Source organism: Heliangelus exortis, chromosome 1 (assembly GCF_036169615.1).
Source record: "Heliangelus exortis chromosome 1, bHelExo1.hap1, whole genome shotgun sequence".
Classification (NCBI taxonomy): Eukaryota; Metazoa; Chordata; class Aves; order Apodiformes; family Trochilidae; genus Heliangelus; species Heliangelus exortis.
Window position 1 is genome coordinate 90895193 of NC_092422.1, and position 19848 is coordinate 90915040.

Sequence of the window (19848 nt, forward strand, 5' to 3'; positions counted from 1 at the left end):
CTTCCAATCTAAATACACCACGTACAGACAAAAGAAAGGGATGGGCTGCAAGAGAAGCCAATGGTTGTGCGCTGCCCAGTCTGTGCCTATGTGTTTGTGTCCCCAAGTCCTGCTGTCGGGGTGACACTGACATGGGGGGACTAGTCTTTAAATTATGAGTGCACTCTGGGGGACATGTGTAATCAATTTATGCAATGGTTAAGTGCAAGTGTGTGGTAGCTGGGAGAAGTTACAAAACATTGCTAGCTCAAACTCATAAAAGCGTGACTTGATGCGTTGCTGCCTCTCAATGGGTAGGGGTAGATAAGGGGTGACTCTTGATTTCCTTTCTCTCTGTGTCTCATCAACAAACAGATGAAGAAGAGCAATAGAATCCATTAGAATAAAATGGTGCATTACTGCAAGGACACGCTTGCAGACTGAAAGAGCTGTTTCTGAACAGGCAGGATGGTCTTACCAGCCCCCAAGCAGCCATCCCAGTGCTATGGTCTCAGAGCATCAAGGAAAAAACAGCCTAAAATGTACGTGCTGCAGTTGGGCACGTCTTCCCCTGCTGTGAAAGCTGTGCATGCCACCAGCCCATTTTTCATAATGAAAGTACACAAAGAGCAAAAGAGCAGAGAGCAGTTTGTCCCTTTGTGGCTTGTGTTTTCTGAAGAAAAGTGAAGAGTGAGGGGGAAATCAGCCTGTTCCCATTAGGCACGCACTTTCACGCTGCCAGCCTGAATTATTCCAGTAAAATAGCACTGGGCCTTCTGGCTTAGCACAGGACCACATAGCACTGGAGCATCACACAGCAGAGGACCACCTGACACTGGGAGTTAAATGTTTGGCTGCAGAATGGACCAGAAGTGGTGTGCCTGGGTGCAGTCAATTCTTCAGAGCATCTACAGGTATCTCTGGAGCTCTCAGGTCCCCTTTGAGTCAGAAAGATCTCCCAGTGCCCCACATCCAAGCTGCTTGGCAGGGCTCTTCTCTGCCCCCTCACAGTGGCTGGCAGGGCTGGCAAATCACCACCCCTTGGCTGAGGTCTCAGAGTCCCCTCACCTGGCCACCCTGAGGGGCTTTCACTGACAGCAGGAACCTGAAGCAAAGCCCCTGTTCTCAAGTAGTTTCAGACTGGAAATCATACAGATGTACCAGCAGGCACACTGCCCATGAGCTGAAAAGACCAGTAAAAGCTACCAATGTGTAGCTGCTGTGACTAACCAGGAGCAAAAACCCCTCAGTGATGGCAAGGTCCAGGCAAGATCTGCCTTCAACTGCCTTCAAATGGACTTCAGCTACTGCTGCTACCCACAGCTCCAAAAAAACAGTGCTGATTGTTCTCCACCAGATATACAAAGGATTATGAAATTTAGATGTAGATATATATGTGTATATGTAGGAATCTTTTTTTTCCTACTCAATAGGTAGGACCTCAATAGGCTTTTAATACCAGCACCCTTGAGGTTTCATGGTGCAGATGCTTCTTTTCCATATGGAAAATGTGGAACAAGATCATTTTCCCTGGCATTTATCAGTCTCACTTCTGTGTCAGTGAGGAGAGTTGATGTTGGGTGATGTGATGTGGGGACTATGTAATTTTAATTCAGTAAAATTGTCAGCTATGTGCAATATGAAGTCTTGTGTCAAAACTGCTTTTCTGGGAGTGCAGTAACTCAAAAATATTTGCTTGCCTAGTTGTTTGGCCGTTTGTTTAAAGACACACAGAAGTGTTGACGGGAGAAGCTACTTCCTTGCATAAAGCAGGCAAACAGGAAATCAGAGTTGCTGCAGTGTGGGCAGGAACAGGGCTATGACTGGCCCAGTCCCATAGAAATTATTTCAGCTCCTTTTTTGAATCGTTTAATCTCACACATCTTTCTGAGACTTGATCCCATTTTGTTTTAGTGGGATTTTAGACACAACAAGTAGATAGTTATTTTTTGCTTATTTCACTTTTTTCCTTCTTTATCAACATTTTTTTCCCACTTAATATTCATTATTTTATTGCATAGTGTTTGAGCAGCTACAACGACTGTGGTGAATATTTTTAAGTGTATACCTATATTTACATGGTGGGAGTTTCAAGGAACAGAAAACCTCAGTCTAGCTCTGCTGAAATCATGTACTCTGTGACAAAGAGGAGAGTTAGGTGAATGCATATTTGTTCCGAAAATGCTTCCTAAGTAGTCAGTAGGTATGAATTTCTCCTGTCAACTGCTCTTACCTTCAAAGAACTTGTATCTTCTAAGCTATGGTGAACACGTCTGTTGAGAAGGGGGAGTATTTTCCATAGGAACGCAAAAAAAAGACTACATAGATGCCACTTGTATTTTGTGTGTAAAGAAAAACATTAATAGACAGCACCCTGGCAAGAGGGTGCTGGCAAAAGGGTTGGCCATAAGGGATGTGACTATGTTCTGGTCCCCACTGAAGACCCTGGTTCACTGACATTCCGAGTAGCTTTCCAGTGAAGTTAGATGGTGGTGGTCTGAATCATAGATTTCTGAGCCTGGTCCTTCATCTATCATGTTTCTTCAGCAAAGCTGCCCTTTTGAATGGCAGTCATTGAATCTGAGTGTACAGATGGTTAGAAGTGGCTGCTGGGGCTTTGCATGAGCTGGGGAAGGATGGACTTGTAGTTCAAATCCCACATTGTACCTGCCTAGTGTGTAGGCAACCCTACACTGTCTAGAAGGAGGTTATCTAGCAAAGCTGGGTTGGTGGTCAACAGTCCCTCTGTCCCCTCCAGGGTTCACCCCTGAATGCCTACTTCACTGCTGGCAGATGAAGGTTTCCTTCAGGGATGGCATTAGGACCCTATTGCACACACCCTCTGCAAGCTGCTTCCTTCAGCCTGCTCTTTGCAAGAGGCGGGAGAGAGGGACGTCTCTTCCTCCGGCTCCTAAGGGAGCTGGGGGAAGGGAGAGGGAAACTTCCACCCTGTCTGGAGTGGTCAGGTGCTCCCGTTTGCCAAACAGCGAATAAAATGACAGTACAGATCTTTTCTGAAGCCTCTGGCTTTTAAGACTGCCTTACTTATGGGTTTACTGAAAGAATACACGTGGCACTTGCGATGAACAACCCTATTTCCTTCTTGGAATATAACTAGAAGGAGTGAAAATCCATCTGCACTGTAATCTCTCTCAGTTTTGCCTGCCCTGGATTATCAGAAGGTGCAGCAGTTTCCTCCTTGTAGGCCCATAAGAAAACACTGTGAATTTTTGCTTCAACCCCTGTCACCTATTGTGAAGAATGCAGAAAGGACTTTTGCTCTGCATCTCCATTTGTGCCCTTTCTCTTTTCTCATCCACTGCAGCTGGTAATTGTAATGAGTAAATGTATTGTCTATTAGTGTTAATGATAAATCTTGGTCAGGCTATGTCAGTGCTGCACAGGTCCTTGGAAAGCGTGTGGGAGAACAATGCCTGGGAGAGGCCATCTCAACTCATCTTCTCATAATTGTAAGAGAAGGAGTTGTCTATTATATGAGGGCATGATGTGCTTGTTAATAACTGAAAGACATCCTAAAGAGAGGGAAGGATGGGAATGTCTCCCTTGCCTTCTTTAATCATGGAACAGATAAGGAACAGCCTGTAAAAATGGGAGGAGACACGAGAAAGAATTTAATCAGCCACAAATGAAAAGTTGACTTTTTTTTTTTTTTTAAAATAGCACCTGACCTTTATTCTTCCTTTGCAGGGTGCTGTAGTTTGAGACCATTAAGCTTGACATGCATCAGGCCACCTTCTCAAGGCTGACCAGCCCAGAAAAGCCAGGCTGTGTCATAACCTTAGCACATAAAGCTGCAGAAAAATTTAGGTGACAGTGTTGATTTAATTATTAAGGATTCTGTTTGTCTGAGTCTGTCTGCCTCTCCTACCTACACCCTGCATTATGGGCTGTTCTTCATTACCTGTTCTACCTATCTTTGCAATCTAGCCACAAACAGTTTTGGTTGACCACACCACTTCCCTCTTGAAAGTTAATACTGTTTGACTCATTCTGCACTGCTAACACCAAGCCAAAGAAAACAAGCCAAAGAATAACCTGCTTGTATGCAGTGTGGAAACTTCTCAGAGGCCCTGCTTTCAAAATGCTATACAGTAGCTTACTATATCTCTCTGCAGCTGCAAAGAAAATGAGGAAAGCAAAAAATGGTTCAAGAACCTAAAATAAAGACTAGGCAGAACCACATGAAATTTATGAGCTTTCAGTGAACTGCAGTCCTGTGTAGGCACAATGGAGCATTAGTACAGAGGCAGGACTGCCTAGTAACCTACAGATTAAAATATCCAAAGTAATATCTTTGGAAAAACAGGTATTTTCAACTATTGTGTAAAAACACCAGTCACGGACTTGGTAAAAGCAAATGCCTTTCGTTCAAAGGAAGCACATGGCCATCTATATGCTTTTTTTGGACAGGAGTGAAGTTTTTTACAGGTTTTCAAGGTCTGAATGGTCAGTATCCATGTGGAGTAAATTTACTTTTGTGTTGCCAAAGTCTCCTGGTTTACATAAACAGTGAGCTGCAGTACTTGACCTTTAAGTTGCAATCCCTTGTTCAACTCTCTCTGAGCCTGAATGATGGAGACCTTTCACTGCCCAGGGATATTTTGGTGTAGTGATGAAATGGATTTCTGTCTAAGGTATTTCTCTGACTTCCAATACCATGTTGTTTGTGCAACTCACTTTCCCACTTGTTTGTCCTCTCAGAGGCACTGAAAAGGTTTCTAAGGCCATCATGCCTTGCTTATCCCACTCAGGCTGAGGGGGGAGGTCCAGATTTACCCCACCTAAGCTTACACATGTGATTAAGGTGCCTGAATTAGAAGCCTGCTCCCCTGTACTTAGCAGAGAGACAACCTGCTCCCAGGGGCTGCTCAAATGGAGGCTCAGACCTCGGAGCCTGAGTTTTGTGTTTCTGCAGCTTTTCTTTGGACAGAGTTGCCCCTTTGTGCCTGTATTTTTCTTGGTTGCTTGCGGAGCTGTTGGCTGGCTGGTTGTGTCTCATTCTGCACCTACTCTTTCATACATATCTTCAACTATGATGTCTCAGCCCATGGCTGGAGGGTATTCTTATGGCAGTTTGTACGTGTGGGAAGATGCAAACTATAAAGAAACAAAAGAGGCTTTTGGCACTGCGATGCTTTAGTTGGGAGTCATTCAAACTTTGTCAAGGAGTCAGTATTTTTAAAGTATATACATTGACATGAGGGAAAGGGAAAAGAAACCAAGGGTATAATTTTGCAGACTCATTTAACTTTTGTGGACAACTTCTTCCCTCTGAACTCCCGATGCTCAGTTCCCTTACTTTTACTTCACTGCGATGACCTAATTCCAGGGGTGAACCCACAGAATAATTGCAACTCCACAGCAGAAATGGAGGACACACATATGTCACATTCATCAAAAGCTTTGGTGGTTCCATAGAAAGCAGAATATTTGTGTTTTAAGTGGGAATACATTTATGCATTACAGTTAGTACAGCACAGGCCCTACTAGCAGAGCTGGGGGTGGAGGAAGCTTGCCTTGCAAAGTCTGTCAAGATTGCTTTTTCTGGCTGTGGTATCTCAGGGTACACGTGAGGTTTTTCATAAGTTCCTCGGGAGGCAGGGAGAGAGCTGGAGGAACCCAGCCCAGAGGAGGTTGTTGTCTTGCAGTCAGCATGCTGGATGGAGCAAGGGGAACCAGCAGCCTCTGCTCATCCTTTTTCCTGGAAATATTCCCTGCTGTAGCTCTCCTGAGGCAGCTGGATAGTGAATCTGTGGTGGAAAAGGCTCTCAGACTGCAATTAGGGCACTCACCTGGAAAATAGGAAACAGAAGTTTCTTTTCTAGTATTAGAGCAGCAAGAGGAGCTTGATCCAGGCTCTCCCTCCTGCTCTTGGTTGTTCCAGAGCAGTGCCTCACTCTCGCTGAAAATTTTCCTCTACCTATAATGTCTTTTTTTATGTGTGCTTTTGTTTTTTTTTAAAGAAACCCCACTGCTTAAAAAAAGATGTGAAATAAAAAAAAAACCCACTGCCAACAGATTGTTTAACTACTGTTAGAGGAGGTAGGAAGAAAAAGCACCATCTGCTCAGGGTACATGTCATTGCAGCAGGGCAACTAACTCCCCAGTGGAGGTGCAAGTGGGGGTTCCAGTGGGGATTCCTTCAGGCAAAGCAGGGAGTTTTCAGAGAAGAAGCAAACCTGCCACGTAAATCTGTGTGTACCTTGTTGGTATCACTGGACACTTTTTCAACACACAACCAAACTGGATCACCTGGTGGAAAAATTAAATGCTCAGCAAAGGATTATACCCGAAACATCTAGTCTGTCTGCAGTTGGAGTAACAAACAAAATTTTCCACAGAGACACAGAAAGGGTGAGGTTTGCCAGGGAGATGATAGAAGATGTGCATCTGGAAGGGTTTCCCGGTGTCAGTCTGTCTGTGCTTGGCATTCTGCTTCGAAAAGGCAGCTGGATATCAGCCTGGTTGTAATATCCAGCCTCGTTCACAAGTTTCCCAGCACCCCATGCCTAAGGTCAGGTCAGGTCTGATGACCAACACTGGTAATTACAGACACGGCACAAAAAACATTTAGCATAATATCCTGTCTACTATGATGTTCCTTCTGTCTGGAAAGAAGGCTTGTGTTGTATAGTGCTTAAGAAAAACAGAAAAAAAAAAATAATTGCTCATGAGTCTACTCAAAGTTCTGACTCCCATCATCATTATTTTTCCTCACTGCAGCAATTATTTTTTTTTTTTTAACTGAGGAAAAAGAAAAGATGGTGTGTCTGGTTCCTTTTTTAGGAACTTTTAACTTTATACCATTAACACTCTGCAAGAGGTTGGTGAGTTCTGATGCTGTCCTTTACCAGTCCTCCTAATGCTTGAGTGCTATATAATTCTCTTCCAAGTGATGGAGGCTGAAGAAGAAACCACGGTTCCTATTGGTTTTAATTTCAAGCCTGACTTCCTAGAATCCTGTGGGCTGCCTTATAACAACAATTAGAACCACATGCGAAGCATGGGCACACATATCTGCACACTGGGTCAGGTCTGTTTGAAGTCATAGCAAATGACAGTGTAGAAAATTCATACTAGTTGCTTCTGTGCAGACAGAAAATCAAGGAAAAATTATGTGCAAGATATTTTATATAAGTGGTTTATCTGGAACATAGAAAACTACTACTGGCTTATGCAATTGAGGCCCTATTTCTATTGTTATATATATAAAAAAAAAAGTTTTCCAGACAGGATAACTGGTTTCCAAATATTTGCTTGGTAGTAATATAGAACCACTATGTTTTAATCCACTTTTGTTTATCCTAAAATTTTTTTTGCACTAAATATAGTGTACTTACTTCCTAGAATAATATGAAAGAATGTATTTTCTTCTCATCCTTCACTACATACAAAATAATTGGATTTATTTTAGCTCCATGGCACAAAACAATGTTTACCACCTTATTAACCAGACACAATGACACATGGCTTATTTTCTACCCTGCTAGACCTGGAGCCAAACCAAAGCCCTGAACACAAACAGCCCTGAAAAGAGGAGATGCTTGGACCAAGGTCTGATGCAGTTCCAAAGCAGCCAGATTTTGTTAAACCAACGCTTCAGGTCTCATTAGTAACTCCCTGTTTTGGCAAAGTCTGGCCAGATGCTGGATTTTTCTGTGTATAACCCATTTTTTAGATGTGAAAAGTCTCCAGTCCATCTGGGAAAAGGGGAGACAGAGAAGAGAGGGGGAGGTATTCTACTCCCTTCAGGGAGAAGGGGCTCTGCTTAATTAAACTCCCCGTGTAAGTGCAACCTGATGATTTGGGGCAGAAAACCTGTGGATAACACCCAGGAAAACCTGTGGCATTTCTGCCTGGGTCTGCCTCAGCAGCCACGAGCCAGAGTCTTCATCAAACACCTGGTCCCCCAAGCACAAATGTTTTGTGGGTATTAAAATGAGCTCCAAATAATCAGATTTGTGAGCAAAAGAGAGAAAATGACAGAAGAGCATACTTGTCCCGTGACTTGATTAGCAGAGAAAAAACCTTTCATTAACCCATTCCAACAGTGTTTACTTGTAAAAAGGTCCTGGGTATGTACCCACAGGAATTTTGGTAGCTTCAGCTGGCAGAATGAGAGTAGCAATGCCTTTCCTCAGCCTCTCTTTTACCTGCTTCTCCCCCACTGAACCTGGAAGACATCTAGTGACACGTGTAAAAAGTAGATTTAAAGGTAGGCAATAGGAGACATGTTTCTTTCTCTACACCTGAAGGCAGCCTTGAGTGTCCACAGGACCAGAAGTGGTGTGAAACCCAAACCAAGCAAACTTTTCCAATGACTGCCTGGTGTGCACAAAAATGGGGGTGGCCAAGGCACATTTTTCTTGTCATTTCCACATCCAGACCTCCAACCAGATGGCCGTGAGCCAAGCTGAGTGCTCCACAGTCTCTTGAAGTCTATAAAACTGCATTTTCCTCCCATTAAGAGGGAAAGTACTTTCATGTTGCATTGCTGTAAGAGTATCAAAAAAGCTAATGTTTTTTCATGTCCTCCATGTTTAATATTATACATTTTAAAAAAAAATTAAAATCTGCCTGACCTTACTGAGACAGTATTTGAAAAGGATAAAGAAAAAAACCATCCAACCCCCCACCAAACCCTGTGGTTTAGCCAAGTTGCTGGATGTCCTACTTATTCCAGCATCTCAGACAGTGACCCTGCAACCCAAGGCAAAAAAAAAAAATTGCAACCCTTTTATTTCTTCTGCTGGTACCTGCAAATTGATGCCTGACTAAAAGCATGGGGATATGGGGAGGGAAAGAGGACAGCAGTGCTGTGTCATGGCAAGCCAGCTCTCTCTGCCAGCTCTGGGCCAAGGTCTTCTTCATTCAACAGCTGGATGTTTGATTGACTTCCATAAAGTCCATAAAGATGGGTGAATGATCCTCGTGGCCAAACTGCTGGCTCAGCAGAGCCTCACCAGTTTCCAAGCACCTTCCTGTTGCCCTTTTTCATCCTGCATCACGCTGCTCTCCTGTGAAGAGGAAGCCTGGGCTTGTGGTCACCAACGCTGTGCTGGGAGGCGAGTGTCTGCCACAGGGCCACTGCATGACCACAGGGAAGTCACCTCATTTCTCTGTTGTTCAGTTATCCACCTATAAAAAGGGAATAATGAGAGTCTTGGGCTTTACCGGGGTGAACTGAGCATAACTTGCCTGCTCTTTAAGCAAGGTGTTTAGAGGGTAACTTCAAAGTAAAGCTAATAAACACAAAAATACAAGTCACCCTGGCAAATGCCTGTGCATTTATAGTCACTTGGGAAAACAATTTACATTTGCTATTTTTTTTTTCTGACACAGTTCTTTACCTTCCTGCTGCAGACCGTCGTGCAAAACAGGTTCTGTGCTGCTCCCTTCATCAGTCAGTAAGGGAGAAAAGGTTAAATAGCTCTTCTGATGGAGGTAGAGAAGAGTCACTTTTAGAGCTACATCTTGAACTTGGCATTGCCTGGCATTGATTCTAGATAGTTTCTACCAAAAAATATAATGCATGGGTGAAAACAGTGGCAGAATTCCCCCGAGAAGAAACCTGATGGTTCTGATCTTTCCTACCCTAACGTATGGACACAAGTGGGATTTCCAGGAGCCCAAGGGATGGGCAGGTCTTGGGTGTGGTGATGCCCCACTAGTCCCCCCAGACTACTATGCAGGATGCCCCATGCATCAGGCTGCTAGCTGAGACACCCAAAATTCAACAGGATTATATGGACCAGAACAGAGCTGGGTGGAGGGTTCCAGGAGTTTCACCTGGTGGATGCACAGTGCAGAGACAAGTAGAGATGCTGCCTCGGATTGCCTGGCAGCAACCAGGCCTCGTGGTGACCTCAGGAACATGCTGTGCCTGGGTTAATTTGCCCAGCATGCTGTCTGCTCACTGGTTTGTCTGCCCTGCCTGGTGTCAGGTGCCAGCTCAACACAAATTTAGTGCCTGAGTTAGGTTCAGAGCAGGAAAATTAGTTCCTGCCTCAGTGGCCTTAATTCAGCCCTTGTCTTCAAGGGCTTCAGAGGAGCTGCTCAGCTCCATGTGAAGCTGTGAGCACACCAGCTAATGCTGCTGGCATGCTGGCTTTTATTCCAGGCAGGCAAGGCTCTGGATGCTGGGAAGGCAGCACCAGGGAGGTAGGAGTAGAAGGAAGAGTAGCAAGGGGTCAAACTTGGCAAAGGTACATTCACTTAAAGCAAAGAAGATGCCAAAGCAGAGTTTGAAATTTGGAATAAATTGCATCAGGGGGATGGATTTGGAGGGATCTGCCTCTTGGCTCTGCAAGCCCTGGGTTTAGCGTGATGAAGCTTAAAATAATCCAAATGTATGAGGTATTTTACACATGTTGTATGACTCTGCATGTTTGCATTTTAGTCCAGGGTCAGGAGCCCAAGGCTTGAGGCAGCATCCAGCTTTGTACTGCTGACAAATGAAGCCTTTGCTCTTGACCAACAAGAATGTCAGAGAAAAATCTTTTTAATCTTTCATAGCCACTTCCCTCCTTTTTTTTTTTTATTTTTTTATTTTTTTGAAAACCCTAATGGGTCTCTTTAATGATGAAACTGCTACTATATAATATGTCTTTTTATAGTTTAATTTTTCCCCTCCTCTTGGGATAATTTACAGCATAGTGTGGAATCTGAGGCAGTTCAAGCTGTGCCAAAGGGCCTGGCAACAGGAAGAAACACCAAGCCACTGAGATTTGGAACCATATTATACGTTATAAAATTTAATTTTAGAATTGCAGCTACTGGGAATGGCTTTTAAATGCACTTTTTCCTTTTAGTGCATAAAATGGTCCTGTGTCTTGATTGAGCTGTTAGGGTGGCTTGAAAGAGTGCTCTGTAGAGTTAGGGGCATACAGAGCTCTTCAGAGACCTTATGCTGCTTATTCACTGATACTTAAAATTGAAAGCTGGATGTTTATGAAAGTTTATGTTTTAAATACTACAAGGATGTGTGGAATAGGGCACAGTGGATTATTTTCAGGAATTTTGTGCCACTCTTTTTCACTCCTGTAGCTGTGAGTTGAGAGAGAAGTCACTTGCAGAAAGCAAGTATAAAGTCACGGAGAAAGTAGAAAAAAAGATAATTGATCTCTGGGCCAGAGATTTGATGTACATTCCCATCAGGGTTACAGTGTCCCAAGGGAAGGGGTAAGTCACAAAGATTTGTGAAGCAGCTCATTTCCTGAGGCAAATGCAACATGCAGAAATGGGATTAGGTTTGGGACAAAAGGAGGTAGAAAGGTATGAAAATGACATTTTTGGAGCTGGGATACTACTCCATTGATTGAATACAGGTGGGGTCAGGGTATGTCCTCATAGACTCATTTCAGCCTGTATCTTGCCCTCCATTTGGAGAAAGCATCTTTGAAAGGACAACTCATGTGCCAGAGACAGTCTGCTTTTGGGCTTTCTGCTGAAGGGCTGTTTTCTGTGATCTTTAAAAAGAAAAAGCCCTGTTGGGGATGGGGAGAAAATATCAAAGGGATTTCACCTGGTTGGGAATGTGACAGACCCATCCAATTTCAGACATTTCCCCAAACAAGTCTGCTTGGTGTGGTTTCCATTTCAGCCCAAGAGCATAGTGTCAGCAGCCTTCCAGGATAAGATACCTCACTTTTGAAGGACATCTCATAGGACTGGGAAAAAAATGGACATGGAAGTGGTTACCAGATTAGTGACAACAGATTAGCTCTTAAGAGGCTGAAAAAAAAGGTTTTAGATTTGTGCTTTCATCATGCCTACTGGAGACCAAGCATTCCAGTAGATGAGACATCCCTCTTGTATGCTCTGCCTGCAGACTTTGTGCTTACAGGTTGACACACAAAGTACCCCAGAGCAGAGAGCAGCCACAGGCAGCAGATAGAAATTCATTACCTAGTTCCTGACATATCACTCACTGCTGCTAGTTCAGGCTTCTCTTGAAACGAGTCTTGACAGTGATGAAATTTTTCAGCCCTTCTGTCAGAATCTGTATGAGCCCCCACGCTGCACTAGGGCTGAGCCTTTCCAGTGTCTTCCCCGTAGCCTCCCAGCCTCTCAGGGCCATAGCAAGAAAGCTTCATGGGGACTGTGCTCCAAGAGCTGCCCTGGGGACTAATGGACCTCCTAACTCCCACATGGTCATGGCCAAGTCCTCTGTGCACTGGCTGATGGTGTAATGTGAGCATCTGCTCCCTTACAGCTGAATGTCAGGTGAGACCTCATTTTTTGGAAGCTCACAGTGTCACTAAGAGACTTCATTACTCTGCAGTTTCAACCCTGCCAGCTTCTGGTGTCTCTTTTTTCTTGCCTGTAAATCAGTTGCTAAAGGATCAAAAAATGTGATTTCTTTGGGTTTGTTGTTTTATAGTCCCACGCTACTTGCCTAATTACTTTACCTCATGACAAGCTGGGGTTGAATTTTTGAGGTGTTATTCCAGTGTAGGTTTAGCACAGGGGCCACTCAATGTTCCCTCTTCTCATGCACCCCCACAGAGAGTCCTCCTGTTAGGAACACTTCTTCTCACAGCAAGAGGTGTAAGAAAGCACTGCAATCGTTAGTAGATCTGGTGCTTCAGAGTAGGCCATGTCTTGGGCTGCCCCATGATATGCTTATCAGGCATGACTGGTTGGTGTCTCCCAGGCATTCAATTTAATTTCAGATGGCCACTAGTTCATTAGGTGTTTTGGCAGTGGACGAGGGCTTAGGGTGGTTTTTTTTAATTTAAAAAAAAAAAAAAAAATCAACAGACCTCATATATCAGTGAGACTTTCTGATCTTTTTCCCCCCCTCCCACAATAGGACATCGTCAGAAAATAGATGAGCAGACAAAGCCCGGGAGCTTGTCCTTTTCAGAGCGCCTGAGTGAACTGGAGCAGTTGCGTCGTACGGCCATGAGGGTCAGCCCACACCACCCAGCCCCCACACCCAACCCACGAGCCTCCTTGAACCACACCACTGCCTTTAACCCTCAGCCTCAGAGTCAGATTCAGGGTAAGTACCTCATTGCCCCCCTGACCCTCCATCTCTTCTGCACTCTCCTTGGCCACCTTTGATGAGTGAGAGCTTTTGATGAGTGAAAGGAGAAGCTTCCTAACATCTGTCTGTACTTCTAAAGTCCTGACAACTTTTAAGGGGTCCGTACTGTCTTGTCTTCACAGCGTCAGTACAGCTCACAGTGTTAACCTCATCTGTGTTAGAACCATACTGTCATGAAAGTTGTTGTTTTCTTGCAAAGATGCAAGATGCCTTTTTCTATGAGTAGGTGTATTTCCCAATGGTATTTATCAATTAGATTTGGTGCTTGAATGAGACAATGCCCTTCTTTGACCTTTCCCAGGAAGGCAGTAGCAAGGAAAGCTTTGCAGAGTGTTTTGTACCCTGAAGATGATCTCTTAGTTCTAAGACATGAATGTGGGCAGGGTGGTTTGAGCATATTTCTGTAGCTGGTGGTTATCCAGTGGGTTTTATTTGAATGAAAACCTGCAAAACAATGACTCAGGAGTCTGATTTCCTCTGAAACTCAGGCTTGGATGATGCCAGTGAAGCCAAGTCACCTAACTTGGAATCTTACCTGCTACTGCTGGAGCTGAGTCTGTCCCTGCTAAAACCAGCTCTGGGATTAGCTGGAACTTGGTGAGCAGTGAATCAGGTCACTAAACCATCAGCTGTTTCATGGTTTTGCAAAACGTGAATCAAAATGCAGACACACAATGAGATGCACTGAAAGGGAAGGTGCAGGACAGTATTAGTTTACCGAGTGCCGTTCCTAATGGAGGTTTTCTCTGTTCTTCCAGCCTAAAGGAAAAGACTTTAGTTGAAGTTTTCTGCTGGGTTTTGGGTAGAAATAGTTAATGCAAATTGGAGTAAGTGGGGTTGTTGTTTTCTTCAGCATTTATTTTTAAAACCAGGGTACTCTTTTTTTTGCATGTGTAAAAAGTTATTGTTTACCTAAGGCAAACACTCGTTACATCCTTTCATTCTCTGGCCTAGGAAGGTCTTGGGCTTAGTGAAATTGGTTGCAAATCTCCCGCTGACTTCCCCATGAGCAGAAGTGGGCATTATTGAGTAGCCTGGGAAATAAATCAACACCTTGTCATGTGCTGTACTGTAGAAAGCGGCAGGCGGAAAGACAGTCGGAAGGACCACCCAGCACCTTCCCTCCCTGGAGCCACACCAGGTCAGCTCAGGCAAAGGATACAATCCTGCAGCTCTCCAAACCCTTGGCAGTCCCCTCACTTTTTTTTTTTTTTGGTTTTGTGTTTTTTTTTGTTGTTTTTTTTTTTTTTTTTTTTTTTTTGCAGAGCAAACCAGGTTGGGTTTCTCTTGCGCACAGCTCCATTCCTATAAAAGAAAACGCACGTATTATTATGGCTACTCAGCAGCCAGCAGTTACGTGGGTGGAGGTATCAGTGGCAGACTTGCATTCTTCAGCTTCTTGGGAACTCTATATCCTTAGCAGAGTATCGGGTTTAACATCAAGTATCCCCTCTTCCCTGGTTCCCTGTGAAAGTCCTTTGCTTGTGCGACTTCAGAGGGACAGGCTTTCCACGCTCAGCCAGGGATTCAGCTGCTCTCTCCAGAAATAGTTTTAGGAGGCTCCTCTGCTTTGCTCTTTACAAACAAGATTTTAATGCATTTCACCTGCGGATGTAGCTCATAAACCCATAGCAATTGAACTGCTGGTGTCTCCTCACTGATACCCTCCTCTTCCTCGTCACCTCTCAGGCTGCTTTTCTCCCCATCCTCCTTTTCATCAGCCTCCAAAATGTGCACATTATCCATTGAGCAACTTGTTGAGGCTTGCAGTCACTATCAGTAAAATAAGCCCCAAACTGCAGCCTCCCTCAGTTAGGACTGTCTCTGCTGCAGGCACCTTTTCATTTCTGGGGCTTGTCTTTTCAGGGTCATGCTATCAGAGCAGGGGAAAAGGACTAGAGAGGCAAGGAGCTTCAGCACCATGAGTTTGCCTCATTGTTTGAAGGATGATTGGGTTTTGGGCAGATTCCCTTAACTGTAGTAATTCTTATTACTTATATAATATATATATATATCTTAAATATTATTTTTTTTTATAAAAAGCACTGCATTTCAGAACACATCTCCCCCAAACCATAAAACACTTCTGACCTTTTCCATAGCATTGCTATACCTATCTGCACATCTTTGCATCCTGAAACACTGAAACTCTGAAGAGAGTACAGAGTGCTTTTTACAAAAGTTTAAAATAAGACATGAAGGCCCATACATTTCTAACTTCCAAGTAGTAGCATTAAGCTTTGCTTTAACTCACACCGGTATGAATCACAGGCTACTTACTATTCTACTAATCCAAGTCCAATTATCTTTTTTTTTAAAAAAAACCAAAAGTTACTCAAAATAGACATCTCAGTCTAGTTCTTGCATTTAAAGGGGCAGGTTGCCATGCCACTAAACCACTGTTTATTTGTTGAGGTTTTCATCTATAAAAGAATTGAGGTTAATTTTAACTTCCTATTTTACCAAGTCTTGAATTTGAGCATAAAGCTGCTTGTGTCATGGATACAAGTCCAAGCAAGTTAAGAGACCATAAATTGCTATAATCGAGTTTTATGCTTCTTTCATATCACAAGGAGGGAGAAAGTACACCTGTTCATTAAAAAAATCTAACCATAGCCAATTCACAGACCGAAGGGGAACAGAAGGGAGAAAAATCTTCCACCACATGGTTTAAAATCACACATGGTTTAAGTTGAAAGATTACTTTGTGCCAGTACCAAGCGTGTAATATCAAAGGATTTGACCTATACACACAGAGTAAGGAAATTCAGTTAAAGCTCCAAACCCAGCCAACACTTCAACCTTAACTCACCCCTTCCTTTGTATGGAGAGGAATAGAAAATAGACCATGCGAGCTGTTCTGGCTTGTTGTTTAGGAAAGTTCAAGTAAGGCCCCTGATGAGCATTTAAATTTATATATATAATAACTATAAATATATCTATCTATATCTATGGTTGAATTTCTCCCAACACCAGCCTGAACCTGATAACAAATACTGATTTTACAGTGGTTAACATTAACCAGAGGAGTTCTGTAATTCAAGGTTTACATGAACATGAATTTATATGGTTTATTTACAGTATTATTTTATTTCTGGTCCGGTAGAAATATTTCAAAAGTGTAATTCATCAGGCTAAGAATATTAATAATAATATTAATAATAATCATTCAATCAATTTAAACTACATGCTTCTGGTTCTTCTCATGCTTTTACAGCCTTAAAAATATCTGAGCTTGCTTGCCTGCTTTTTTTTTTTTTTTTTTTTTTGCTTTTTTTTTTAAATTTTGTAACCTTATATGTTAAGTTTCAGCTGGGACCACTCTTTTACGACCATGTCTAAAATCCCTGGAAACAAGAGGCTGTAATAAAACTGCTGACAGATCTTTAAGCGAAGCAGCAGAGTGAGCACCGATAGCAAAGCGAGAGAAATCATTTAAAGATCAGCTCTTTGAATTAGCAAGAAACATAACAACCGAGAGATTATTTTGTTACAAGCCAGCCTTTTGTCCTCTTCCAGGTGCCATACGCTTTGTTTAACAGGCATTTCAAGGTCCTTGCTATCAAAATCTTGTTCCACCAAAACCAGCCCAAGTTTATCAGGCTTCCCATGAACTGGTGAAACACAGGAGTGGAGTCAAGGGCAGCGTTTAAGCTTGGGGAATTATAAGGGCTTTGTTCCTACTACGGCTGTATCCTGCTCTGATTTTTAATATTTCCACTTTTAAATCAGCTTAACAGGCCTTAGATTAATAGAGTTAGAAATGTTCACAGGGCAGTGTTGCAGAGTGGGCTCTGGTGTGGCTATCATCTCTGCCTTTTGCTGCTGCAAAATGCAGTTTTCAGGCACTTTTGAGAAGCCTGATTGACATTCTTGTAGCTCCCTGCCAAAACAGATAAACAGACTCTCAAGATGAGGGGCTTGTCAACAGTTTCTGTTTTGCAATACGCCGAATACCATTACTTTTATGTTCTCTTTGGACACGTCTGCCTCTCCCCATCGTCCCTTAACCTGGCATGCTTGCAGAGGGAGTGCATGGTACTTTAGCAGCGTGTCATCCCATTTCCACTTGATTAACCACCTAACCTCTCCATCCCAAAATACACTCCCCAGCATGTCGAGCAAGTGCTGATTGAGCTTGGCACCCTTCCTGTCAGTGCTGCTCCTCCCTCCTCACATCCCGGCCCGGCAGTGTAGCAGGGAGTGGGCTGTGCCAGTGGGCAGAGCAGGCAGTGGGTGCATCATTTTCAATCAGAACTACCCAGGGATGCCAAGCTCCCCAGCTCTGGTGCATCTGGAGCTCTGGTGCATCTGCTCCCCCTCTACTCTGCTCTCCAGGTGAGACCCCCACCTGGAGTACTGCGTCCAGTTCTGGAGCCCCTATTACAGGAAAGATGTGGACGTGCTGGAGTGTGTGTGCTGGAGTGTGTCCAGAGAAGGGCCATGAGGACAAGCAGAGGGCAGGAGCACCTCTTTTATGGGGACAGACTGAGAGAGTTGGGGTTATTCAGTATGGAGAAGAGAAGGCTCTGAGGAGACTTCATTGTAGCCTTCCAGTATCTGAAGGGGGCCTACAAGAAAGCTGGGGAGGGACTTTTTAGGATGTCAGGTAGTGATAGGACTAGGGGGAATGGATTCAAACTAGAGGAGGGTAGATTTAGATTAGATGCCAGGAAGAAGTTCTTCACCATGGGGGTGGTAAGACACTGGCACAGGTTGCTCAAAGAGGTGGTGGAAGCCCCATCCCTGGAAGTGTTCAAGGCCAGGCTGGATGGGGCTCTGAGCAACCTGATCTAATGGGAGGTGTCCCTGCCCATGGCTGGGGGGTTGGCCAACATGGCAAATGTAAGCCAGGAGCCTGCTTCAGGAAAGGGGGATTATATGAGGTTTAAGAAGGCCAAGTGCCAGGTCCTGCACTTGGGTCACAAGAAAACCATGCAATGCTACAGGCTTGAGGAAGAGTGACTGGAAAGATGCACAGAGCAAAAAGACCTGGAGATGCCAGCTGAGCATGAACCAGCAGTGTGCCCGGGTGGCCAAGAAGGCCAACAGCATCCTGGCTTATATCAGCACTGGTGTGGTCAGCAGGAGTAGGGAAGTGATTGTCTCCCTCTACTTGGCAGTGGCAAAGCCACACCTCAAATACGGTGTTCAGTTTTGGGCCCCTCACTACAAGGAGGATGTTGAGGTGCTGAAACAAGTCCAGAGAAGGGCAACAAAGCTGGTGAAGGGTCTGGAACACAAGTCTTATGAGGAGTGGCTGAGGAAACTGTGGTCTGGAGAAAAGGCTGCTGAGGGGAGACCTTATCACTCTCTACAGCTTCCTGAAAGGAGGTTCGAGTGGGGTGGGGGTTGGTCTCTCCTCTGTAGTAACAAGCAACCAGACAAGAGGAAATGGCCTCAGGTTGTGCCAGGGGAGGTTTAGATTAGATATTAAAAGAAACTTATTCACTGAAAGGGTAATTAAACTGGAACAGGCTGCCCAGGCAAGTGGTTGAATCACCATCCCTGGAGGTGTTTAAAAGCCATGTAGATGTGGTTTAGCACTGGACTAGGTAGAGTTAGGTTAATGGTTGGACCTGAGGATCTTAAAGGTCTTTTCCAACCAGAGTGATTCTGTGATTCTGAGAGGTGTTCTTTCTCCTTTCCCCTTCTTTCAGTGCTGGTAGCCACCAAATAGCCCCTGAGACCTGGTGAAAGGACAGGAGGTGAAGTCTCTGTGGGAGTGTAAACCCATAGCCTGAGTGCCACAGCCACTGGGAGGTCACAGGAAGTTTGTTGAAATATTGATGTTTTCCCAAAATTTTTGCAAAGGAAATTTGCTTAGTTGGAACATATCCAACTGGCTCAATCAAAAAGGAAATTTTATAGAGAGAAAATGTCTTTTTACTGAAAGTACACTATGTTTCTTTGATTCGCTCTGGTTGCTCATCATATAATACTTATATATAAAGCCATGAGTAACTTCAGCAATTTTTCTTTTTAATGGGTACAGTGACATTAGCAGCAGACTCACCCTGCTATCTGTTTATTGTGTCATAAACCAGTCTGCATGCAAAAAGATGAACACATGAGCATGCAAACTGGATTAGCATACACAAAGCAATTCTTCTTTCATTCAGTCCAATAGAAGTCCACACTGGGGAAAAATCCCTCCTTTGTCATGCCCCCTGCTAACAAATTTATATCTGTATATATATATTTATACACCTGTTTAAGGGTGTCTGAATCCATCCTGTAGCTCTGCAGGCACAGTTTCCTTGGTTTTGTCCAGAGTTACTTTCATCAACCATACTAGAACATGTCTTAGGAAGTTTGCTCTAAAGCACAAAGTGAAAGGGAGCAGCAGAAAAGTGACTCTTTTCATCTGCAGAAACACAGGAGGAAGTTGTATAGCATTTCTGGCCAAGTGAGGTTTCTCATTTTGCAGTGCAACAAACACCCTCCATATTTGTATCTCGGAGAACATTTATGAAGTTATAGCATATACCAAATAAATAGTATAGACCAGAAAATATCTGTCTGGTAAAGACATACACAAGATGTGCATACTGCAACTAAATAACTTGCAGGTTCGTAGTGGCCATTTTTTATTTACTTCATCTCTTAACATCGTTTTTTCCTCAGTCATTTCATCCCATGTGGAAATAGCATCCTAACAGCAGGAGACATGTCTTCCATTTGATTTGTAAAGTTTAAAATGCCATCTGGGTCCTCTCCAAATACTAATTTTGACAGGGATAAAATTTTGTTACTGTGACACATCTCTGCCAAGACTTTGCTTATCTGCAGGGCTG

At 43.7% G+C, this 19848-nt stretch overlaps 1 protein-coding gene across 3 annotated transcripts in view; it reads left to right on the forward strand.

Annotated features, from left to right (window-relative positions):
- Positions 1 to 19848, forward strand: part of RUNX1 (RUNX family transcription factor 1) — a 174455-nt gene that overhangs the window by 124050 nt on the left and 30557 nt on the right. For 2 of the 3 annotated variants that reach the window (XM_071753572.1, XM_071753562.1), the window contains exon 6: positions 12815 to 13006. The exons of the other annotated variant lie outside the window; for it this stretch is intronic. In XM_071753572.1, coding sequence (XP_071609673.1) covers positions 12815 to 13006 — 192 coding nt within the window. The remainder of the gene's footprint in view (positions 1 to 12814; positions 13007 to 19848) is intronic. 3 annotated transcript variants of the gene reach the window in all.